Source organism: Periplaneta americana, chromosome 4 (genome assembly GCF_040183065.1).
Source record: "Periplaneta americana isolate PAMFEO1 chromosome 4, P.americana_PAMFEO1_priV1, whole genome shotgun sequence".
Lineage (NCBI taxonomy): Eukaryota > Metazoa > Arthropoda > Insecta > Blattodea > Blattidae > Periplaneta > Periplaneta americana.
Genome location: NC_091120.1, coordinates 63,339,039 through 63,366,435, shown reverse-complemented (window position 1 = coordinate 63,366,435; position 27,397 = coordinate 63,339,039). Strand labels below are relative to the sequence as shown.

At 34.0% G+C, this 27,397-nt stretch overlaps 1 protein-coding gene across 3 annotated transcripts in view; it reads right to left on the bottom strand.

Annotated features, from left to right (window-relative positions):
• Positions 1–18,611: 18,611 nt before the first annotated feature.
• Positions 18,612–27,397, bottom strand: part of LOC138697839 (atrial natriuretic peptide receptor 1-like) — a 2,249,689-nt gene continuing 2,240,903 nt past the window's right edge. The window contains exon 23 of one of the 3 annotated variants that reach the window (XM_069823400.1): positions 18,612–23,491. In XM_069823400.1, the coding sequence (XP_069679501.1) occupies positions 22,805–23,491 (687 nt within the window). In that variant the 3' untranslated portion in view covers positions 18,612–22,804. The remainder of the gene's footprint in view (positions 23,492–27,397) is intronic. The other 2 variants (XM_069823401.1, XM_069823402.1) reach the window with 2 other exon arrangements.

Below are 27,397 nucleotides of genomic sequence, written 5' to 3'. Positions count from 1 at the left end.
TAGAAACAATAGACTGTGCCGGTACTATTTCGCATTGTCTGTAATGAGGCGATATTAGCGATCCTAGTGGTAAGCAACTATTTAATGTTTGCATATTTACTACGTATTGAGCTTCGTGACTGTATATACTAGACTGTGCTTCTACCTTGCTAGAGGCTTATTATTATTATTATTATTATTATTATTATTATTATTATTATTATTATTATTATTATTATTATTATTATTATTATTCTAACTAGTGACGAAATCATTAATTCTGACTAGAATATTTGTGTAGCTAATAACACTGTTTCTACTGTACAGTATAGTAATGACACAATCTAGTATATACAGTCACGAAGCTTGAGTTGTTGAGGGTACTAGGAACAATAGACTGTGCAGGTACTATTTAGCATTGTCTGTGATGAGGCGATAGTAGCGATCCTAGTGGTTAGCAAGTATCTGTGGATGCATATTTCCTACGTATTGAGCTTCGTAACTATATACTAGACTGTGGTAATGGGTAATAGAATTAATGTACCCGTAATATGGAGTGAAATGAGATGCAATAGCCGTTGTTGGGATCGACACTTGAAACCTACCACTACCTGTCATTTTCGTGTTTTCTAAGTGTAAACAGATATAAAGAAAATTATTTTACATAGAAATACACAAAAATTCCAAGGATCGCCAAGAAATACGTAAATAGTGTAATACACCTACTTACTTGTGCTATCTTGAACTATTTTATTTTTCGCATGAATGACCCAGTCTCTCATTGGTTGCTCACATGCAATACAAATCTTCTTGCACTTTTAACACCAAACGCGTAAAATTCAATTATTATTGCAACATTGGAACTTTTGTATTAAAATTAGATATGTACATTAATAGTAATTGACGAAGAGGTCATCAAGGCTTTTTATGGAGTTAATACCGAACATTTTAAAAAAATGTACAGGGTTTAGGTCTAATACAAAGGAGAACAGGATGGAAGAGAGTGGAGAAATATTCTCTGGACCATAACTTCATTTCATCGAGAAACAACCAACAATTTCTGTGAAACAACTTCACAACACTCTGCTATGGAACCTAGGCTATATGAATAATATCCTGTAAAAATAAATCCATGGTGCTACAGCCCTTTAAAGGGCCGGCTACTGGCCTCACGTCCACATGCCGAAGCAGAGGTGGACGATCTCCAACCAGAATGGAGGTATCATGTGGTTAGCACGATGATCCCTCCAGCCGTTATAGCTTGTTTGCAAAACCGGATTTTCGCTACCTATCGTAGCTCCCCAAGTGCATCAGATGCTGGGTGAGCACCGGTCCCATACACTGGCCCAAATTTCATGAGAAAATTTCTTCCCCCATGAGGACTCGAACCAGTGCGCATTCCGCAACTCGAGTCCTAGGCGGGATGCCTTAGACCGCGACACCACGGAGCGGGACAATGATATACTAGCCTATATGCAGTATAATATACTGATATAATAGTACATTATGCAACGAGCCTATAATGACAGTAATTAAGACGCAAGATGTTTGTTTATGAAAGAGCACAAGCGAGTTTCATAATTTTCATACAAGCGTCTTAATTACCATTATAGGCAAGTTTCATACGACTTTTTATGCTCGACCATATTTCTAACTTTAAATTATTCAGAAGTATACATTTTATTTGTATCTGACAGAAGATCGGAAGTGACCTTGTTCATAGCTCTTGAATTGTGAGATGTGCGCAGACGCGAAAGTATTGATTTTTTCAGAGGAACAATAATGTCATTGACCTTGATGTAATGCAGAGAATGTATAACCTGGAAATTGATTTAGAATTGAAAAACGAGATGACAAATTGAATTTATTTGAATATTATTTACAATTAACGCTAATTATTATAGTAACAGAACAGTATTGGATTTCCAGCCTCCGTGACGTTTCCCTCGTCTTTCGATTGCATATCCGAGAATAATCGAAAACCTGAACTTTAATGAATAGGTGTACTTTAATGACATACATTAAAGGACTGCTATCAGGTGTATAATTACTACATTTCGGCATGGTCGAGCATAAAGTATAATATATTGCAATTAAAATACTAGACTGCTCACATACTAAGACAAAAGAATTTGGAGAATCAGAACAAGTTTAGAATTACAAACTTTATATACAGATGCTAATATTGTCATTGATATTAAAATTAGATGATTGGAGTGGTTGGTCCATACAATCAGGATGGACAGTAAGCGAATATCCAAAGTGATGGTTGAATGATGGACACAATGTTCTTGCTAAAGCAGGGATAAAGAGAGGACACTGGAAAGGAATGATTGGTCAGCTGTTCTGAAAGAGGTCAAGGCTAAATCAAAGCCATATATTATGACGGTGAGAGGAATCTATTACATTAAACTATAAGAATTAAACAAGTACTTTCAAACTTTATTTTCTTTTCATTTTTATTTATCCATAATCGGACAAAGTTATGCGTTCTCTTTTATAATATATACAAATCCTAAATTTTCTTCATACAGTTTTGATATATTTTGTTGCATTGTGTATCACTTCAAGATACTTGTTAGAACATATAACAGTATATACAGGAATGATGACATTTTTATAAACAATCTAGAGAGCGACACTTATAATTACAAGTTATTCTATTCTGGTTGTATGGTTCATGATATTACATTTCAGGAGGTAAGGAGTTCAAGTAGATTTCTTGCTCATCAAGGGGATGTATACAGAAAGTTCCCCCTCTCTTCACATAGTATAAGCAGAACAGGTGACTTGGGACTTACACAAAATACTAGATCGGCAGAAGACTTTCGTGAAAATTGTTGAAAGATAGACACATTCATCAATTCTAAGATACAAAATAGTTCAGATTATAGAATTCACTGTTGTATTATTTTGTTTCTAGTCACCTCTGCAACTTACACTTGTGTCCAGTACGTAATTTATGCATACTGTTATCACAATACTCACTGGCCATTTTGCGACCATTTATGATTATAATGAGGTTATACATTTCATCAGAGTGACACTTTTAAAAAAATTAAGTCTTATTGATTAGACAATTTGAGAAACTATATTTAACGTTCAGAAATATATCTAATTAAACGATCAGAAAATATATCTAACATGTAGTAAAAATATAACTAATGCAATTCTATCAGCTTTACATTTGCACATCTCTTCTTGTGTTTCGACATTCCTTTCGCCGTCTATTTAAAATGTTTCAGATTTGATGACACAGAATCAAGTAAAGAGTTTAGTCTATGGAGTGTGCTGGCAATTCCTGATATATAATAATTATGAACTATCTTATAAAAACATTTCACTGACATTATTTTCGTTCGAGAAACTGCGTTGCACTTTTTCATACCATTCTGTTTGGATTATGAGGAACAGTGGTGAATGATCGGGAAAATATGTAAGTAGGCCTATTTTGTGAACTGAAACTATAATTCTGAGAGTAGATCATGGTGTTAAGTTCCTTGCTTAAGAAAGTTGTGTACTGTAAAAGTGACAAATAATTATATTTCTGTTATAAGATGGATACTTCATAAGACATAGTGAAAGCCTTAAAAATATTTTAGTCGTAGGAAAGAAACTAATGTAGGAAACGATATGAACTTCAAGAAGCACTCCGACCAACCAGTATCGGTATATATATTAATGCTACCTGGTTGTCTTTCGACATCCAATACTGGTATTTTATTTCGCATAAACTCATAAACTAAATACTATAGTGGAATTAAAACAAAAACCGACTTGTGACATTTGAAGACACCAAGGATTTCCATGGCATCATTCCTTCCCCTCTCCAATAAGACTCTTCCTTCCTCTAGTTTAGGTGATGGGAAGACTGAGCGGTAGCTTCTTATTGGTCACAAAGAGAGGGGAAAGGATGATGTCATGAAAAGACTTGGCGCCTTCAAATGTCACAAGTTGGTTGTAGTTTTAACTCCACTAGGCCTATAGTTTGTTGATTTTACGAGTATATATCTATACACATACAAAGTTATTCAACTGATTTCAAGAATTTATGAACGTATGTAATCGCGCTTATGAACAGTACATTTCCGCACACATTAAATCAGAAAATCCTCATTGAAAGACCACTCGTTTGATGTGTAATATCAATCAAATATTTGATCATGGAATTGTAACGGTTTTCACGCTAGATTGTTCTGTCGAAAGTAGAGCTTTCAAATCACGGTAATAATTCTTATTAATTACATTAATTCCTAAACCTTTATGGATCATTCTAAAATTAAAAATATCCCTAATAATTAAGGTACTTGTTTGGAAAAAAATTCCAATATAAAGTGATTCTAAAGATACTATAAACACGTGGATCACCCACTTTCTTGAAAAACTTTTCTCTAACGGTTATTTAACAGCGATACCAACTGCTCAGTTACTACCGTCCATGAAATTGGTGATAGTGTGATGGCATTTCAGACGATGACTTTTAGAATTCGCCACAGGATTAGCTGACATTCGCTTTAGAGTTGAGGAATACCTCGAACACCCAATCAGGTAATTAAAGTCTATAGGATTCGGACTAACGTCTGAAAGCAACCTCGGAGCTAATTGCATGAAATATAAGAAATAAAAAATTAACTTTTTAATAAAAGTTATCAATATTTGTATCAATCGTTGTAACCAATTTTAAAGCTTAACTGGTTATAATAGTACATTACACCTACTTCCGAATTCCATGTCACAGATTGTAGGAAAAATGACCTGAAGCATCCTGTGAAATGCAGGTCTGCTGAACTTCCATAACTGATTGACTCTATGTCTTGTTTTTTCTATTTACTGAGAGTGTGGACGGGAGTCTTGAGGCATTGCGACATAGGTCTATTTCTCGTTAAAACCCCCGAGAAAACGAACGGCGTGACAGAAAACTGAAGAAGAAGAAGAAGAAGAAGAAGAACAAGAATATCTGACTCCCCAAAGATACCACAGTGGGAGGGCGAACAGTTCTTTAGCTTAAATATTATATGCACTGAAAAGGGAAGTGTTAAATTTGGTATCTGTTAGATATTGATAATGATAATAGTGGCTGAAACAAATGCATGTATCAATGGCGAACCAGATTTATTTATTTATGTATTTATTATTTATTCATTATTGACACAACTGTTTTCGAATTCTTTAGGAATTTATTTTGTTTACAAGTGATTTATATTTAATTTGTAAAACAATTTAGTTTTAAATTTTTTATATAGGTCTATTCATTCATTTTATTGTAATGCAGTTTTACTGCAAGGCATATTTAATTACATCTTCTTGGCGTGAAATTTGCGACTGATTTTTTTCCGAAGGATTTGTTTTTGAAAAGGTTTCATTTTAGATTAATATTTTAGTTATTTACTTTATTTAAAAAACCCCAAGTATTATCATAGGATTACTAATGCATGGAATGTGAATAATAATAATTTTGAGTATCACGGCAAGTACAAACAGGAACTTTTTGCATGTCTAATGAAAGATAATGTAAATGAGACTCGAGAAGCAGTATTCAGCCACGGCCACCCTCTTAAATACCGCAGAGAGCATCGTCTTATTGGCGTGATAGAATCTCAAGAATCTTCTAGCCGCTAAAGTGCTGGTTGCTAGTTAAAATACGAAAGCAATTACACAAGCAAAGTACTAAAAAAAAGTACATCGATTACATTTACATCACTAAAGAGTCCAATATCGCTGATCAAAGTAAAGCCAGCTACTTGCAGCAAGAATTTATTGAGGATGTTTAAAGAGGTTCAATTCATCTCTTTTTAAAGGAGAACAAATCAGAATTTTGTATTATAGTAGATTTGAAATTAATACCAGATCCGTTTACAAATAAATTTACATTATACAAGAAGTATATGCGAATAAAAATAACAAAATCTGAAAACTTTAATGGGAAGGTATAAATATATCTTCATCAATTCCAAATTAATATCTGTGGAAATTATACAGGAATATAGTTATATACAAGTTGCAGAACTCCTAGGTCAATGGATGAAGATGATGGTGAGGAATCCACTGAGACAACACTGAACAAATGAGTATCAAATTCATGTTGCTGAGAGATAATCTATACTTTCTTATTCGGGCTCTAACTTCTTACTTCTAAATTTGTAGTTGAAGACGCTACAATTCAAATGGATATTCGTAATGTTACCGACCTATTTCAATAGGGAAGGGAATAAGTGTTGTATTTAGGGCACTTAGAGCAGTTATCTATTGTGTGTTATATTTGCAAAAGGAAAGAACTCCCGTATGCTCCTAAAATGCATATTCGTTTCAGTAATAAGACACAAAACTGTTATAACCAGACAGCGGATTTTCGGTCCCAATACTGAACGTTAAGTGCACGTCAGTTGAAAGGAGGTCATTGAACTCACTGCTAAGCTCCCTCCGTACATCAAGGGACGTGACGTCTTGTCGCTGTGTAGGGACTGAAAATCCGCTGCCTGATTATAACTTATGAATAAGAACTGACATTAAAATCTTTGAAATTCATGATATGCTGACAGAAGTAAAACAAGACTGGAAGAAGGGAATTAAAGAAAGAAAGAAACAATGAAAGGAATAAAAAGTAAGAAATAAATGAAAAGAAAAGAAGAGAATATAAAAGGGAGGTAATAAGAAGGAAACAAAGGGAGAAACAAAAGTGAAAAGGAAAAGAAGTTACAAATGAAGAAAGAATGATTGAAAAAAGAAACAAAGGAGAAAAGAAGAAAATGAAAGATGAAAGAGAGGAAGGGAAAGAAGGATGAAAGGAAGGAAAAAAATAAGGAATACAGAAGGGAAGTAAAGGAAGGAGTAAACTAAAGAAAAAATTATGAAAGAAAAAGAAAGGAAAGAAAGATGAAAAAAGAAAGGAAAAGAGAAGGAATGAAAGCAATAAAGAAAAAGAGGAAAAGAACTAAGAAATAAAGAACAAAAAGGATTGAAGAAAATATGAGAAAGGAGGGAGTGAAGTAAAAAGAAAAATAAAGAAAAAGGAGTGAATGGATAATGAAAAGATGAAATATGGGAAGAAAGGAAGAATGAAAGAACGAAAGAAAATAAGATAGTAAGAACGTAATTATGTAAGAAAGGAAGAAACGGAAGAAAGATGAAAAGAGGAAAGTAAAAGTAAAAAGGCAGAAAGGAAGAAGTGAAGGAAGGAAAGAGAGCAAGTATATAATTATCCAATCTTTCATCCCTCCTTTCCCTTTTCTGCCTTTTATCTTGTTTTTCTTCCCTTTTTTTAATAATTATACAGTTGCTCTCTTTTTTCATTACATCTTCCTTTCTTTTATCCTTCATTTCCTCTTTTCATTCTTCTTTCCTTTATTCCTCATAAAAGACATGAAGGAGACGAGAGAGGAATGAAAAGAGAAAACAAAGAATATAATTATTAAAAAAGAGAGAAGAGAAGAAAAATGTTAAGAATAAAACAAAGAAAGAGGACAGATGAAAGGAAGAAAGAAAGGAGGAGGAAAGGGAGGAATAAAAGTAGAAGTAAAATAAGAAGAGAAAAGAAGAATGTAATTATGGAAGAAAGGAAGAGAAAATGATAAGAGAAAACAAGAAAAAAGGAAGAATAAAAGGAGACAAACCAGAATGGAAGCGAAAAAGGAGGTTTAAGAACGGATTAAAGGAAGAAAGGAAGAAGTAAAGGAAGAGAAGAAGAAAGTAAGAATGTAATTATCAAAGACAGGAAGAAAAATAGGAAAGGATGAAAAGTGGAGAGAAAGAGGAGAAGGAATTATGAAATAAAAGAAAAAAGTGAAGGATGAAAAAACGGATTAAAGGAAAAATAAAAGGAAGAAAATGAAAAGAAGAAAAGGAATAAATGGAAGAGAAACTGGGTGGGGAAAGGAAGAAAGAATTAAGGAACGAAAACGAGAAAAGAAAGAAGAACGAAATAAAAGAAAGACAGGAATAAAGAAATGATAAAATAATGGAAGAATGAGAAGGAATGAGAAGTAGAAGAAGTAAAGAAAGAAATAAGAAAATATGAGAGAATTGAAAAGAAAGGATGAAAAAAGGAACTAGAAGAGAAGAGAAGAAGGAAAGTAGGAAGGAAAGGAAAAGAATTGAAAGGGAAGGATTAAAGGAAGGATTATTTTATTGGTTTGTTATGTATCAACTACTTGGTTATTTAGCGTCAGTGGGATTGGTGATAGCAGGAAGGTATTTGGCGAGATTAAGTCGAAGATTCGCCATGTATGGCCTAACATTTGCCTTATGGTTGGGGAAAACCTCGGACAATACTCAACCAGGTAATCAACCTGAGCACGTGCGTAACTCTTGATCGACAGGCAATAGCCTTTGTCAACTGAGCTACGCTGGTGGCTAAAGGGAGGAAGGAAGGAAGGATTATAAAAAAAAAAAGAAATGGAAAAGGGAAAAGTAAAATACTAAAGGAGAAATAAACTTTTTCACGAAGTTGCATTGCTTGCAATTTAATTATAAAATAAATGTTTATATCACCAAAACGAACTACTTCATAATTTAAGTAAATGTTTTGCATCAAGTTGATACTATTGATCAGTGGCGTGCGGTGCAATTTTATGTGAGGGAAGCAATAATACAAATTGTTATATGTAGGGTATAGTATGAAACTGGCAGCTGCTAACTCATTTAAATATATTTGAAGACCAAAGCAATTTTCCTCTCGTTAGCAGCAAAATCATCGAGCGGAAACAGACGAATCCGTTTCGACCAGTAGGCCTAGGCGCCTCAAGTCGAGATTGTAAATAACGAATCCGCCTCGACCAGGACAGACGTTCAGAGAAAGAATTTTGTGCCATTTTAAGATTAAGGAATTCATAGATCTCACGATTAAAATACAATTTCTGCAATACATTTATTATTTTTTTTTCGCTTTATGAACAGGGGAAGCCTTCCATGTACTGCACGCCACTGCTATTGATCTGTGTTGTCACAGAGTTACAATACAAATTATTTTAGCAGTGTTGAAGTAAGTGAATTGTAGTCCTTTATCCATGACGTCATATGACGTGAATATTGGAAGTGGTATACGGCGGATAATTGGGTTTATCATTCTCTAAACACAATAACCAGAGTTCCCACTATGTCATACGAATAGATGATAGCAATAAAATTTGTAATGGAGAATTTAGATGATACCGACTAGCCTGAAGGACTATTTCGACATTTCAACCAACAGGAGAGACTTGCGTCTATTACGGACCATGGACCATAAAAGGGTTGCCGAACGGTATAAAATAAACGCTATTATAGCGGGGACAAAAGAGTTCCTGAAACGATAGATTACTTCAGAGCAAATGCTTCAAAGGGAAACATAAGATTGAAATGAACTGGGATTAATTTTTCATTTTACGTTCAATGAAAGCTTCTAGCGAATCATTAGAACAGATTTACAGAGTCGAAATTTACCGATAGAACTTGTGAACCCGTCAAACCAAATTTGACTCTATGGCGAAGAGACTGGACTTCTGTACACGCTGTTGCCAGACGTCACAAAAGGAACACGCTACAAATTTATAAAGGATTTAAGTTATATATTTATATTATTTAAACTTTGCAACATCCTTCATTAGCTACGTACACAGATATTATTAATTATGCTGCAAACAAAATAAATCTTTACAATTGCTCATATCGTATAGTAATAAAATGTATCTTTTTACTGCTTTTTATAAGTTAACGAATAGAATACACAGTTATAGGATGGAAATTAAAAAAAGGGTTTAAAAATTAGGATCTTCAAAGAAATTTATCAGCAGTATATATGATAGAATTTATATAATTTTATTACAATGAAATTATATGCAAACGTCTCATATTTCTCCGTAATATTACGTATAACTTTTATTATATATTTAAACGGTTATTTTATTTATGTTATATCGACTTGGGACAACAAAAATCTCAGCACGTTAAGTTTACTGTGTGCTAGGAGGAGTATGGGAAATAAATGATGCAAACACATGTACAAAAACAAAATCTATTCGGTTAATCATATGGTAGAAAAGAAAGCAGTACCATGAAACCTAAAAGCCGATCACAGAATAGAATAGTAAATAATTTATCATATTTGAATATGTAAATTTGTAAAATTTATATTTGATAAGAGAAAACACATTATTAGGGTTAGGTTTCTTAGGTATATTTTAAATTTTATTTCACATAAAACACATATTTTGAATTTCTTAAATAAATAGGCCTACATATTTTGAAATATTCACATAAAACACACAAAAATTAAGTTTTCATCAAATAATTTTCGAGAAAAGCCCCATTTCAGATTAATTATCACCCGAATGTTCAGTGCAGTTGCTTAGAAGTGACAGCTGGCAACTGTTTCTTGGAACTACAGTCTGTTCTCTCACCACAAGCGATAAGAACACTATCACCACCAAAAAATTGTACTGTAACTAACACACATAAAAATTGATGTCATTTTAGGAGTGCCTTGTAAGTTATTATAATGCTGATTCAGGAAGAAATTATAATTTCATGAAAATCATCTTCCTCTATTTTCGTTTCCAATCATAAACCTGTGTCTATGGAGTGCATGTAGTTTCTCAATAGACAGGGCGCTCTTTATCTCAGTACAAGGCAGTGTTCCACGATAATCGTCTGTCATTTGTGATGGACAATTTGAGGATGAATCTCATTTACTGTAACTCTTCAGCAGTTGGCGAGACAGAATAATTTATAGTGGTGAGTACTGCATACTGTTTATATTCACATAAAATAATTGAAACATAATTAAATATCTTTCCTTTATTGTCACATATTTTCCCGATTTTTAGCACATAAAAATTAAATTTTTTTTTCCGATTTTTGCACCTAAAAATCCGAATCATACACATTATATTAGAATAAAAACATCAACGTGTCGTAGCATTTGAACTTCTTAGGAGGATTCGTCCCTTTTAGGTAATCAAGAACAGAGAAAAAATTATCTTTATAAATCATATAAAAACTAAATTTAATTTAAAATATTGCCTTTGTGTTCTTGAAAATAGAAATGAAAGTTCTTAAGATATTAACTTTTGTAGTCTATTCAACACTATACAGTTAGCAATATTGAAAAAAAAATTACCTGTTTCAAACAATTTTTTGGGAGAAATTTATGTTTTAAATGTTAAAATGTTCAGAACCTTTGTTGTACAAAGTTGGTTTTGCAAGTCTTAATGCTTGAGATAATTCAAATCAATACAATACGAATTAATATATTATTTCACGAGTGCTTGTATGTAGCATGGACTCCATCTAACGAAACAATGAAGCTTTTATCACATACAGTATTTACCCACGCTCACTGTATTATTTTAATTGTTTGTAATTCAAGTATATATATATATATATATATATATATATATATATATATATATATATATATATCAGGAAATACTAGCATCACAATTTTTAACACAGCTTTATTTGAAAATGTATTTTAATAAGGGCATCTTATTTACATTAATAGTTAAAATGTATGTAAAAATCTCTCTAATCTTAAAAGTATATTTTCCAAGGTATAAAGACGTTCAGGTAGGTTTCAAAATAATTGTTTAACATGAAATATATTGACAGATTCTAACCTAACTTCTTCAACACTCTTTCCTAGGTTTTGTTAACATAACCCCAATATTCGCTTACACGATCCAGATAAAGGATTAAAGAGAATTAAGATCAAAAGTGTTGAGTAAATCATTAATCTATATATTAATTAAAAGCATGTAACAATTTATCACATCTATCAATTTATCGTCTTAGAGAAATGGTCCATCGATTCCGTTATAACAATAAAACATTATGTAACATGTTCTATTCTCTGTAAATAAACTAAGAATTAGAATACTTGGACAACATGTGTATTGTTATACTTCAACACTCTCTTTTAAACATTCATATATCTTTATTGTATAATAATAAATCTTTTATTTCAATAACATGACATAGATTGTTATCACACACTCATATAAATACTGGTTTTCAAGTCAGCTGTTAGAAGAAATAATTAAATTTAGGAACTTGAATTAGTCTACATAAACTATTAAAATGTATGCAATCCAATGTACTTTCATTTGCAGAATGTTACTGCAGAATTCTGTCTGCAGGCAGACAGATCCCCAGTAAGGAGAGAAGTAACTATCGATACATAGTATTGTGTCTTTGATTTAAGTAACATGAAACTGAGCAGAAAGCCCGCATATTGATATAAAAATTCCTACAAGTGACCACTGGAACAGCAGTAAGTTTAAAGCGACTGTTCTTAAATTTTTCTTAAATAGCATTATGTTTATCAAATTATTATTCAAATGATTCCCAGTCATTTTTCCTAAACTGATTTTCGTAATGACACTTTTTCCTAATGACCATTTTTCCTAATCCACTTTTTCTAAGCGTTTTTTCCTAAAATATTATTCCTAATGGTCATATTTCCTAATTACTTTTTCCTAATTTATTGAAGTTTACAAAATTGAAATAATGGAGTAACAGAATTCATTTTGGTAACACAAAATTTAAGTAATGGAGCAGCCGAGAGTTGTTGGTAAAAGTTAGTGTATGGAGGCCACATTTATTATCGAGTAAGACCACTTACTGCAGGTAAAACTTATTGGAAATGTTTCAGGAAGGAATGTAAGGGGCGATTATTTACCCGTGACGATGGTGAAGATATCATAAGAATTAAACAATCTGAACATTTCCACCCACCGAACTGTGAGGAAGCTGAAGAAGTTATCAGGTTTACATTGAAAAGATCTGTGGAAAAACATCCTAAACAAACACCCGCTCAAATAATACGGGCACAATAATTAAAAAAAAAAAAACAATCAGACACAGAAAGTATTTTATTGGAATTAAGTTTGGGAAGAAGTGTAAAGGCAACAAAAGAAATAAGTGGATTGCAACTCAGAGAAGAATTATAAATATTGTCACGATCACGACAATTATACAAATAAAAATCGTATTCTGCCGTACTTACGAACCTTAGCACATGGTATTACACTGTAAATAAGAATCTTAGTTCATACTATATTACACTCTAAGTAAAATTGTACCTTAGCGTATACTATTTGACTGCAATTAAAATTTGTTGTTTTTTTTACATTATATGCAATTTCCTTTCTATCTGTATCTGTTATCAGGTTATCACATTATGTTCAATTTTCTTAATGTAGTATTGAAGAAATGGTTTTAGGAAAAAAATAAGAAATTGAATTTAGGAATTTTGATTTTGGGGAAATTGGTTTTAGGAAGATTAAACTTTAGGAAGAATGGAATAGGAAAAATGACTGGGAACGCAAATTATTATTATTATTCAAGTAATCAAGTACAAATATATAATGAAAGATAACGATAACATAAAAACACAATACAGTAATAATAACAAAAAAGTACACATTCCTCTACGTTATATTTCCAAATCATACTTAAACTATACTGGGAAATAACACAAATGAAATCACTATTACAATTTAAGCCGCTTATAAGCCGACATTTCGATTTCCTGTTGTTATAATACAATGTAGCCATCTATAAAACATATTTTTTCTTGGAATAAGGTAAACAATTTTTACTTAATTTGCTTTCGAAGGGTGAAGTTTTGGAATGGTCACAATGGCAGTTACTTAAGTAACGACTAATATTTCAATACAGAGCAAAATGAAATCCCTTTTTGACAATATTTAGCAAATGAATATCTGGAGTGTTCGTTCATTCTGAATTTTGACAAATTCGTACAAATACAAAATCAGCTGATAGGAGAGGAAATTTAAATCTTAGCGATTTTATTAGGGCGGTAACAATATGAAACGACACTAAGAATTAATATTAAGGTATTCAGAAAAATTAATAAAAACATTAACTATGTTGCTGATAAAATGTAGATAACTCAAATATTAACTTGAAACTTTAAGAATAACATGTAATTGATATGCACTCCGGTTACAAGGAATTATCTAAACAGCAGAACAGAACAAAAATGAAATATAAATTATACAATATAAGAATGTGGGAACTGTATACAAACAGAATTTATAACTAGTCGAGCAATATCCCTGACTGGAAAAAAGAAGACAATGTGTCATTAAAATCCGGGATTTTTTAATAATCTAAAACAATATAGAAATTATAAAATCTTTATAACAGTTAAGGTGATAATAATAATAATAATAATAATAATAATAATAATAATAATAATAATAATAATGAAGAAGAATGTTGTGTGAAATGTTATATTTTGAGAAAAACAATGAAGTTTGAATTGATAGCTTAACATGTAATTCGTTACTCTAATTGCATTTTAGTTTAAACTGGAATATTAATGTCATGATTAGGAGTACTACTTAACATGACAATGCACAAGATTCAATTGTTTTCCAAATATTAATATGTTTTATTTAAAATTATTGTATAAAAATAATAACAATGCAAGTGTATGCATATAAAATTATGGGGAGCAATTCAGATGCATTACTATTTATCTAAAAAAATAACATAATAGAAATAGTAAACATTGCGAAACCGGTGAACAAATTATTTGCATGCAGGGAAATGGGTTTTCCAGAGGGGTAAGTTGTAATGAATGAAAATATAAATTTACATGATCTTCTGAATTATATTTTCTCACATGGGCGGAAATGATGTTTAGTATAATGAATATGTGATTAAAATTACACTGAAATTTCAAGTTACGTATAACTTTTTTCCTGAAAAATTACCAGACACAATTATACATTCATTCATTCATTCATTCATTCATTCATTCATTCATTCATTCATTCATTCATTCCATAGATAGTGTTATACTGGATAAATTTTCCCGTCTTTCCTCTGCAAATATGTTTCATGAAATTTTGGAGAAGAAATTTATATAAGTGTAATAATTACACAGGTTTACACCATTATCCAAAAGAGCCTTTCTGCCGCTTTCTATTCCCATATACAGCTCGATATATATATATATATATATATATATATATTACTGCTACCTTTAACCTTAAATTACCTATGGCACACGTCCAAATAGAGAACTTGAGGTAATTCAAAGAGCGAGCAAGTGTGAAAGATAGAGAGTCGTCTACCATTCTAACTCAAGGCAACTCGGAGTCTGTTATCTAAGCAGCTGGGCAATCGGGTAAGTGGCATGTTAATTCAGTTTGGCCCCTTTTTCATTCTTATGATTTTAGATTTTAAATTTGATGTATCGTTTGCTTGTTTTCTTCACTCATCTTAAGAGTTTAATTTAGGACATTTTATTTGCACTTCTCTTTACAACTTCTAATTTAAACCAGTATTTAAATGTGACGTATCTTTTGCTTGTTCTCTTAAGTCATCTTAAAAGTTTAATTTAGGGCATTTTTTTACACTTTCCTTTACAACTTCTAATTTAAATCAGCTTTTAAATTTGACGTATCGTTTGCTTGTTCTCTTCAGTCATCTTAAGAGTTTAATTTAGGACATATTATTTGCACTTTCCTTTACAACTTCTAATTTAAACCAGTATCTAAATTTGACGTATCTTTTGCATGTTGAGTCACCTTAAAAGTTTAATTTAGGGCATTTTTACACTTCCCTTTACGACTTCTAATTTAAATCAGTATTTAAATTTGACGTATCGTTTGCTTGTTCTCTTGAGTCATCTTAAGAGTTTAATTTAGGGCATTTTATTTGCACTTTCCTTTACGACTTCTAATTTGAATCAGTATTTAAATTTGACGTATCGTTTGCTTGTTCTCTTGAGTCATCTTAAGAGTTTAATTTAGGACATTTTATTTGCACTTTCCTTTACGATTTCTAATTTAAATTTGACGTATCGTTTACTTGTTTTCTTCAGTCATCTTAAGAGTTTAATTTAGGGCATTTTATTTACACTTTCGTTTACGAGTTATAATTTAAATCAGTATCTTTGATCTTATTTTTTCCTTATATTTATGCTATATTTTCGATTACGTTAGTCTAAAACGGTATTATTATTTTTTATGTTACATGTACACACATTACATTACAATCTTAGTCTTGTGTTATTTATTGGAAGTGACAATAATAGTTATTCTGGTATTGAATAGACTCATTTCTAAGTGACTTGCAAGTCTAGCGAGTTTGTTTACTCATTATGGCCTCTTACCTCGCCTTCGTGCTTATATTGGGTCACAATTTATTTACTCACAGGGCTGTCGTACAATGTAAACATCTTGATGAAGAGTTTTTGCTCATTTTCTATGTGTATATCAAACTGGGATGTAATGAATTATTAAATTAATGATTGATGTTCTAGCAAGAAAGCACTTGATTGATAAACGCTGTAGAATATGCTTGTATATTGTGTGAGTTATGGTTTCAAAACTTATAATTTTAGAAATTCGTAACACTGTTACTACTTTCTGTTTAAATTATCAAATATAACTCTTCCTTGAAAACCAGTAACTTCACGGTATCAAAAATCATTCTCTCTTTATTAGGTCTAGTTAAAATATAATATTTGATTGACTTACTTTTTGAAACCAAGCAGGAAACGAGTAGAGTACTAACCAACGAATGACTTTATACGGCTAATCAGCTTTCCGTGATACTAATATGGTCATCATTGCATATCTATTGACTATCAAAGGTAATCGATTGTATAAACACGGCACACATTGTATACCGCCACTACTCCTCCTTTAAAGCAGATGTATCACCTGCTCTACCACTAATATTAATGACTGAAAATATGACCGGATTTTAGATTTTGTCCGACACAATGCTGTACTAGTACATGGCAATAAAAATGCAAAGAAATTATTCTACATCAGAAGAAAAGCATCTTTGACATATTATGATAGCCTTCAGTTAGGTAAGATTTTTTTTTTTCATAATACAAAAATACTTAAAGTTATGAATAATTGTTTATGTGTAAGGTGTTTTGTGTTTATCGTTTAGGTACTTAAGGGCTTATTCCTTGGATCATTTTGTGTTTATTCAACTCAAAGACACCTATATTCAAAGTCCTATGGTTATGAAAATATTTATACCAAAGGAAGCATTGTCATTACGAAAATTATTGAAGGAGCAGGAAGTTTTCAGAAGAACAAAAACTTCGGAAATTTATGACACGCTAACCATGCCTGATACACGGGCGACTTCCAATTGCACCTGACATTTCCAGTCACAGAAGGGAGGGAAGTATAAAAGTAAGATGTGATTATTATTTAATGTCATATACTATCCAACTTTAGGTATAGGTATGAGTGGTTGATCTAAAGGTATGCAGAATTAATTACAGAATATGCCCCTCATACATCAAACATTAAACTTCAACCCACCTTCTTGTAACGCAATTTATTTTAAGTATTATTTCATGATATTGTAGGGCTATGCCAGTTTATCACACATTACTCCATTTTATAGAAAATACAACTTAGTTATATGAAATTTGTAATAATTAAGTTTCAAGTTACAAAGTGAAATTACATTTATTTCTATAGAATGAATCAGCCAGGGCTAGACCGGCGTGAGCGGAAAGTTGTATGCGTAGCAACTGCTGCGCTATCGCAGTAATCAGACCTCTTGCTTGCGTACGTTTCGTGTTTAGTTAGGTAATAAACACGTTCACACAGTGATGGTGCAGCTGTATACCGTACATTTACAGTGCAGTAGTGTGTCCATTATGAAATATAGCCTTGAACAACGAGTGTTTATTTACGAATGTGAAATACGAATCTTGGAGAACAGTTGTAACAAACTTCCGTCAGCCAGTCCCTGATTCGCCAGACCCTTCTAGAGTAATGATTTACAATTTAGCGAAGAAATTTCGTACAACTGAATCAATATTGGATAAGAAACGAACATGTGTGAAGCGTGTTCTCACTGAGAAGAGATGTCACATGAAATTGGTCATCGACTAGAGAGAAGTCCTACGACATCATCCCGTGTAGCTCAGAAGGGAGGGGCGTCACAGTCTTCGGCGATAAGAAGTATGAAACAATCAAAATTAAAATCTTACAAAATTCGTGTCGTTTAGAGTTTAATGGAACTCGATTATCAGAGCAGACTTAGATTTTGAATGTGATTCCAACAGTCAGTGTATGATGGACTACTTGACCCCAACTTAATTTTTTTATAATTACGAAGCATGGTTCCACCTCAGTGGTTACAAGTAAAGTTTACGCAAATAACCCACATTCACTTGAGGAACTGAAACGAATTTCGAATCATTTCGGAGAACGAACTGCGGCGAGTTGCTGGACATGTCTTTAGGAGAACATGCACTGTGAGTTCGGTAAGTACATCATTAAGCAATACTAACCGCAAAAGCGCGGAACGAATCCTATGCATAATATGATAGCGTCCTTATATATGAATCAGCCGCCGTGAGTGCGGTTAGGAGTATAGCCCTGGCTGGTTCGTCCTGTAGTAACTTAAAACTATTTTTATCCAGACCTTGAACAGTGATTCTAATATAGAAATTACTAAAGAAATATAGATCTGTCGAGGTAGATGATTTATGAATATTAATAATATAAAGCAAACCTATTGATTTAAAGATAATTGTGCAAAGAAGATGAACGTTTTGGAATAATTTTTGTATCTTTAATAAATTTGATACATAATACTTATAAAAGAGAAAATTAAAACAATTTAAAAATCCGAATACTATAACAGCCTAGGTAACAGTAACACTGCAATTAAAAAAGTTACCTTACATTAACTTAACATATAATAATATACAAATGGATAGTGTCGTAGCGAATAAAACTCTAGACATTAATTACTTATGATTTAAATGTTGTGTGAATGGAAATGACAAAAATTTGTATTACAACATTTTGTAATGTTCTTTTTCAATTGGTTATTTAACGACGCTGTATCAACTACGAGATTATTTAGCGTCGATGGGATTGGTGATAGCGAGATGGTATTTGGCGAGATGAGGCTGAGGATTCACCATAGATTACCTGACATTTGGTTTACGGTTGGAGAAAACCTCGGAAAAAATCTCAACCAGGTTATCAGCCCAATCGGGAATCGAACCCTCGTCCGAACGCAACTCCGGATCGGCAGGCAAACGCCTTATCCGACAGAGCTACGCCGGTGGCGGTATTTTGTAATTTGAGGAAAGTAAATTTGAACAAACGTTTAATATTGTAAAATTAACAAACTTTGAATTAATACATTCAGAATGTTGATTTCGTCATTCTACTATCTGAATAGAATAAAAACAATGTAGTTATTTATGTGCACTTCAGAGAATTTATCGTTATATTAACGCATCACACGTTAATTTCCGTTTGAAGTACTGCAAAACTCTTGTCTGCTTGGTCACAAAATGATGTAAATCCCATTATTTTAATTGTAGCTAATTTAGTATTTACTTCTATTACATTTTTCAGAATTGTCATCAGTATTTTTATCTTAAAGAGTTTGTGAAGTAACTGATACATAATCGGTATGTCAACAACATTCAATATAGGTGGACCAAAGGATAGACGATAACACCACACAGGTTTCCTATATCGGTATAGTTGTAAAAGCTTTTATCTTGAGCACTCAAATCTACTTCTGAATACGTTTGTATGGATTAATGAGGTAACAATAATAGAAATACAATAATCTAAATCAAAGAGGACAGGAGGTGAAATGTGAGGAAAGAGATTGTTAAAAGTGGCCTACCTTGGTGACGGAGAAGAGTGCTACGAAATGCTCATCCAGGAGTAACAACTTTAACCAGGTCACCTTTTGTACATTTCTTCAAAACTGCCGAAGTTAGTTTTTTTTCAGCATTCTGAGATCACAAGTGGACGAGCTTTCGTAGGGAAGATCACTTCATTTCTTGAGAATTGTCTTCTCTGGTCCATTCACTGAAGAAAGCGTTTATCACATCTATATATCACACCTGGACATAGATAGAGATAGTGACACTGCGAAATGGATTGCGACCCGAATTCTTCTCTCAACGAATCACTGACACAGTGGTTCTTTCTTCTTTTCAAAAGTTTCTGCAACTGTACCAACTCCGAATCTATTTTATAGTCGCACAAATTTGGTATTTTATATACTGTATTGTTTTAGTAATACTGTAACTTGCCATCATCCTGCTTAGTTTTATTTCAACTCATGTCCATTAGTTTATTGTGATGATTACAATTGGGAATGTTATTAATGCTGTGGTCGTATAAGTAGGCCAAGCAGTTTAAAACTCATGGAAGATGAATGACATGCGATTTTCTAAGGCAGACATCGGCAAAATGTGCAATTTTATTGAAGAAGTCTTATACGGAATACGACGTAATGTACGCCGATAGATCTGTGAGTCAGGAGCGACTTGTACAGCAAATATCAGTGGCGGATCGACGGCTAACATTCAAAATGTAGTTAAACTCTGTCGAAGTTTCGCGGAAACGTGCTCTACAGGAAAAAGGAGAGAAGACATTTCTCGGTGAAACTTAAAGCACATTAATGTAGTTTTTCAGAGAAAAATCAAAATTTAATGCATATGTACAACAATTTTAAATATTTCAGGCTCTTAATAGATGTTTGGAAGGAAAATGTTACTGAGAGAGATTTTCATTACTCTTCATATTTCAATAATTTTATTAGGCCTATTAGTGAAGTTTACTTCAAAAAAGTTTCAGTCTTTTGAAAAAAAATAGTACATTATGCAACGAGCCTATAATGGTAGTAATTAAGAAGCGAGTATGTTTATGAAACAAGCGCAAGCGAGTTTCATAATTTTCATACGAGCGTCTTAATTACCATTATAGTCAAGTTTCATACGACTTTTTATGCTCGACCATAAGTTAATAAGTTATTAATCACATCGAGTACTTTTGCCGAAGTTTCCGTCGGTGTAAGTTGCAGCTCGTTATCACTAGTGTCCGCCATTTTTACTTTATCTAATCTCGCACTAGTTGTCTTTCGATTGCAATACCCGAGAATAATCGATACTTGCGCTTTCATATTGCTGCAATGGTATTTTCTGATTGGTGGAACACCTGAACTTTAATGAATAGGTGTACTTTAATGAGGTCCATTAAAGGGGTGCTATCAGGTGTATAATTACTATATTTCGGCATGGTCGAGCATAAAATATAATTAAAAACATTGGAAACAAAATCAACCCTTTCAAAATCCATTCCATACAAACTTATCAAAGTAAGTGAAAGTTGTACATATGCAGGCGGGACGATTGTCTGGAACAGGTATATTAAAATAGTATATCATGTAACGATCATGTAATGATGGCTATTAAGAGGGGAGTACGAAGTAAGTTACGACGCGAACCTTGGCGAGGTTGTTTTTGTACTAGTTACATAAGTACTAGATGAAAACTATACATTTATTTAGAAACGTTGGATTTTAGTGATACTGATATGGAACTATCAGCATCGTCTGAAATAGAGGGAAACAAAACACTGTAAGCGATAATGTATGTGTGCTTGGTAGCCATGACTGCAGAAATGAAAATTTATATCGAAATGAACCTCATTTTGATACAGATAACATAGAGTAAATACGTAAATTTAGTATGAGACTAGAAAAAATTACGCGTTCCTAAATATCAAAGTCTCTTACACGTTTCTGACAGTATGGCAGCAATTTTTGTTTTCATACATACAGTACAGACGAGTGCAAATTATTAGAGTCAACACCACATTTTTTACATTTTCATAATTATCATGAATTACTGGCCACAAAATAATTCCGTAGGGCTCTATGCGACAGGATCAGTACAGAAAAGTCCCAGAAACCCGAATTTTTCCACAAATGAGGGATTGGTTCCCTGATGGTGAACGTGTCTTAATGCAGGATGGAACACCTTGTCACAAAGCCAGATCAGTAACTAATTTTCTGGCTGAAAATAATGTAGACGTCCTTCCCTGGCGAGGTAACAGCCCAGACGCAAATCCAATTGAAAATCTTTGGTCTATCGTAAAAAATAAAACTAAAAAAAGACGACTACCACCAAGATGGGCCTCATAGAAGCACTTATCCAAATATGGCACAAGGATGAAGGCATTAAGAAACTGTGTGAAAATCTCATGAACAGCATGCCAAAACGCATAAAATTGATGATAAAAAACAAAGGGTTTAATACTAAATATTAACTGTTGCAAACAGTGTGGTGTAATAAATGAGTTTTGTAGAATAAATGTTACTTGAATCATATATATTATTGTTTGAGCCTAATAATTTGCACACATCTGTAATGTGTGAAGGAAAAAAAAAAAAAAAAAAACGTTCCCGCTTAACTGACAACATACATTTGCTCAAATAAAAGTAACTACATGTGCTGTAACTCCAGACTTTTTAGCACAGTAAAGAAATGAAAAAATATTACTAGTAACTTAATATATGAAGCTGGTAATTGTGTGAAATATACCGTATTGTAATAGCCATTATTATCTTTCTTAGTAATCTATGTCTTACTCCACCACTATACACAGACATGCAATTTCAAACCCACGTCTTATTCAGTTTTCTTCATCCAATATTGCCGATATTATCACAGGTATATTTATAGTATCGTGCGTTTTGCCGACCTCTGCTCTAAGGGACCATTTTATTACTTAAAGTAACACTTTATTTCAAAAACTTATGCAACTAATACATGTCATCAAAAGAACTATTATGGATATAGATGACAATAACAATAACCGAAATTAAAACAGTATACGTGCTTAGAGAGCAACAGATTCCGGTGGTAGGCCTATTTATGTACTTTGTTTCATGGTAAACACAGTACCGTAATATGACATACTTTGTGACGACATGGCTGTACTAAATCACTGTAGTCCTGGAATTTGTGACGTCACATTACTGACGAATTGAAAGTTGCTCCGTTTTAACTCTACGTGTTTGCGTCTTTCGAAAGCAAAGGCGTCGTGACGTTAGGCGCCGGAGCCATGTTCCCGCTCTTGGTCGAGGTCAGACTCGGCGAATGGACCACACTATTGCTCTTACTGACGGGAGAGGCCACACTGTTGCTTCTACTGGACGCCGGCGTCCCACTGCTACTTCTGCTGGACACAGTGTTCGTCACGGTACTATTCCTCGAAGGCGGCGTTGAAGTAGTCACACTGTTGGCCTTGTTCGAGGCTGCTGACGTCACATTATTGCTCCTACTAGAAGCCACAGGGGTTGAAATACTGTTGGTTTGGTTTGTTTTGGGCGAGGTAACTTGTGTTGTGTTATTGGTCTTGGGCTTGGCTGCCTGGCTTACAGTGGAAGTGATGTTACTTCTACTTGGATTGGTTGCGCTATTGTTGCTCTTGTTTGATGACGTTACGAGGCTTGTGTTGGTTTTGGTTGAAGGGATGCAGGTGGTTGGGGCGACGTTATTGTTTTTGCTTGTTGTAACAGGAGGCGTGGAGAAAGATACCGAGTACACCGGGGTTGATTCTGTGGTCGTTATCATCACTGCGGGAGGATTGATACTGCTGTTGCTTGCTGTTGTCACGGCGACGGTTGTGCTGCTAACAGTTGTAGGTTGCTTTTTCTCGCCAAGAAGCCAGTAAGTTGTAACCTTGCCTTTTCCCTTGAAAGATACACAAAAAATATTGAGAAATTACATAGCTTAATAATATAAAAGGCTTACAGTATATAATATTTAAGCTCCGTATTCCAGCTACCTAAAGAATAAAGTTAAAGACATATTGGGTATACTGGGTGTTCATTTCAAAGTCTGTCATGACGTCACTGTTGGTGAGTTAGCGATTTGAAGCGAGTTTCAGCTTTTATGTCAGAGAAGTTGCCTATTAATCAAGGCGTTCAATCTGAATTTGAGAACGTGTACGGTATAACTTTAACGTCGTAGCAACAGATGGCGACCTGTACGGTCTGTGTGCTATCATAACCTCTTTCGAACTGTGTTTTGCGCGGGCAAGTCGTACCCAGGATATTTATTATCATCGGTTGCGTACGGCAACATTCCACAACACAAATCAAATGCTCCGTGTCCATGTTGACCGTCGAAGTCAATGTCCCCTTATCCCGACAGTAAGAAAAAAACTCACCTCACTACGTGTTTCCATACAGTTCACATTCCTGCCACTACCGGCGTTACAGTACGTATCGGTAAGTACTCTTCAGAATGAACGCCGTACTTGCTAGGCAACTTCTCTTGCACATAGGCAATACGCCTCTGCGGAAATGTAGAAAGATTGAATTGTCTAGGCTCATCGGCTACCCACATGGCAACATACAGCGAGCCATGACACACTTTGAATTGAACACGCAGTATAGTACGCCGAACACAGGTAATGCAACGGATAAGAATATAAATAAACAGATCGTCGCTGCGTGTTCGTGGAGTACAGTCAACTCCAGACATTCTGAAGCTATATCAGTAAACACATATTGAGCAGTGATGTTCATTTTCGTCGTGATCTTTGCAGTGAATAGTAGCATGCATTCGTAAGTTATGGAACTTGAACATATGTAGATGTCGCTTGAAATGGTTTTATATTGCAAGAAATTCTTTCAATAGCACAGTAGCATGATGCAATACAAGATATTCCTATTGTGATATTTTTAATGTTTCATTAGGATATTGCATATGTCGTTCATCACTGAAACCCTACTAATTTCCTATATACTCTTCTAGAAATTCTCTAAAATGTAAATTATTTAACTTACTAATTGGGATGTTGGCACTGAACAACATGGTAGGCTACACAAATCCAGTCGACTTAATATCTTCATAATTTTCAGATTTCGATGGCACTGGTTCTTTTGGATTACGTTCAACATACTTTCTGTGCATTTTGGTATTGCAGTGCCTTGTAGCGTACTTTTTTTGTCACTTTTACGTTTATTTTACAAAGTTTTTACATAATGTTGTCTATATTAACACTGAAAATATTAGTTCAAATATCCTCAACTATGCTCTGCAATATTACACGCTTGAGCGTTTTACCTAAGGCATTTTTACCTCTGCAATGAACCTTCAATCAACCACAAAGATGTAGTTACTTAAATAATACGACTAGTAAGAGCAGTGATCTATAAGACTTCTCACTATGACTGCGTCCCGATTTCACTTTATATAGGAAGAAGGCAAAGGATGCATAACTATTTTGTATACGAACGTATCTGTACCTACGCTGTGACGTCACATACACTTCGAATCGGGCAACTTCATTCCAGTTTATAGGTAGCTAGAATACGGATCCTAATAATATTGTATACACAGACGTCATACTTTTTAGTTAGGTATTTAACGACGCTGTATTAACTACTCGGTTATTTATTGTCGACGGGATTGGTGATGGCGAGATAGTATTTAGGAAGAAGAGGCCGAGGATTCGCTATGGACTACCCGACATTCCTCTTACGGTTGGGGAAAATCTCGAAAAAAAAAAAACTGGTAATCAATCCACGCCCGAGCGTAACTCCGGATCGGCAGGCACGCACTTCAGCCGACTGAGTTACGTCGTTCGCTTTCATGCTTTTTTTAAGTTCTTAAAACAATTAAACAAAGCACTTGGATGCTGCAAAAATCAATTTTCAAATTTTTGGCTGATATTTGTTTTAACTTTCTAGTATCAAAAAAATAATTTTTTGACATTCCCGTCTGTGTAGAGCAATTTACACTGATATATTGGACGGATTTTTATTCATAAGCACTGTTCACGAGTCAATTTACCTTAGAGTGAAGCATTTAAAATATACGTAACAATTTCTATTAAAATGGGTCTTTTTTAAATAGGAAGTCTGCATATCAAATTTAACCGGAATCAAACAGCGCGAAAAAACTATTTTCCAGGATTATTATGTAAGGAGTTATTTCTAGATTTCCTTGCGGTTTCAGAGAAAGTTTTCATCGCATTGAGCACTGAAGATTATGTAGACGACAAGAATATCTCTTTATTAGAAAATAATTACTCAATAGAAACCTCTCTTCTCATGTACGGGTAAAACTGGTTACCAGACATAAGGTCCATGATTATAATGTCCATAAAAATGCTGCTTTTCCAAAATGACCATATCAAAATGTCCTGAGTCATAATGTCCACGGTTGTGCAATGTCCTCAGAATGTGGACAGAATGTCCATGAGAAGTCTAGGCTATAGCATAAATGTGTTTATGAGGTTAATAGTTCAACAATAAATTTCATATTAATTGTTCATGGTAACTGTGGTAATTATACATTATAAGTTCCCTGTCAGGCAGGATGTAACTGCTCTTATGGCCCTCCTTTCATTCCTCTTGACGATACTGAAGACGTCTTCACAGATATAAGTGAACAAATGGATGAGGGAATTGATTGTTAATATACGCGTTGCAGACGAATGCGTAGCCAAATTCGCATAGTATACGCCCCTGTTCGTTAACATGAAACCACAATTATTTAAAGTCACATAGTATAGTGTGCTCTCATGCTGGGTCATTGACGTTGTCAACCCACTTGAGGTATATGGATGTAAAGAGAAGAATTGGATTGTGCTTATGTATCGTTCCTGAATAGCTCAGTGGTAGGACGTTGGCGCGCTTAGCCAAAGGTCCTGGGTTCGATACACAGTCCCGGGACAATTTATCTCTTGAATATTGTGGCGCCATGTTAGAAGATTCTGGTAGCGTCAGGGAGTTGCGCATGCATCTAGTGAGAGGGAAGGCGTGGGAAACGGAAAACTCGAGCTTCGGTAGGCACTGTAGCGCGGCACGGAGCGAGGGGAAAGAAAACTACGGGACGGCGCAAAGCGGAGAGAGCAGGAGAAACCTCTAGAACCGTATTCCTCTCGAAGGTTCGGAAAGCCACGCGAATCGAAGATTCGAGATGTTACGGTTTAGTAATAAAAGCGTGAGTAGTCTTCGGAGCAGTTAATCTTCAGTCAGCCTTCAAGTCTTGGGCAGCAGCGAGAAAGGAGAACTTGAGTTCGACGTGCAGTGAACTTGAGTGGGTCCGTAACTGTGCCAGCGTCCAGGCGAGCGAAACGTATCCGGAAGACCTGAGTTCGATGTGCAGTGAACTTGAACAGTGAGCTAAAAGAACTAGTCAAGGCGGACGAACTGTGAACTGAGAAATGACAGTTATGTTCTGCACTTAGTGCTTTGTGAACATTAGTTGAAATTAGGAGTACATTGTTGTTCTTCTCAATAATACACATGTATTGTCATTGTCGCTGTGTGGAGTGCAATAACGACTATTGTGTTGCTGTGTTGAGTGGAATACCCAGTGTTGTAGGGTGAATCATTAAGAATAAAAGTCACATTGTTGACAGGTGTGGTGGTTTAAAGTAAAATAAAAGTTACATATTATTTTAAAAAGTTACAATTTTGTTTTTTTAGTAGGTGTTTTACGACGCTTTATCAACATCTCAGGTTATTTAGCGTCTGAATGAGATGAAGGTGATAATGCCGGTGAAATGAGTCCGGGGTCCAGCACCGAAAGTTACCCAGCATTTGCTCATATTGGGTTGGGGAAAACCCCGGAAAAAACTTA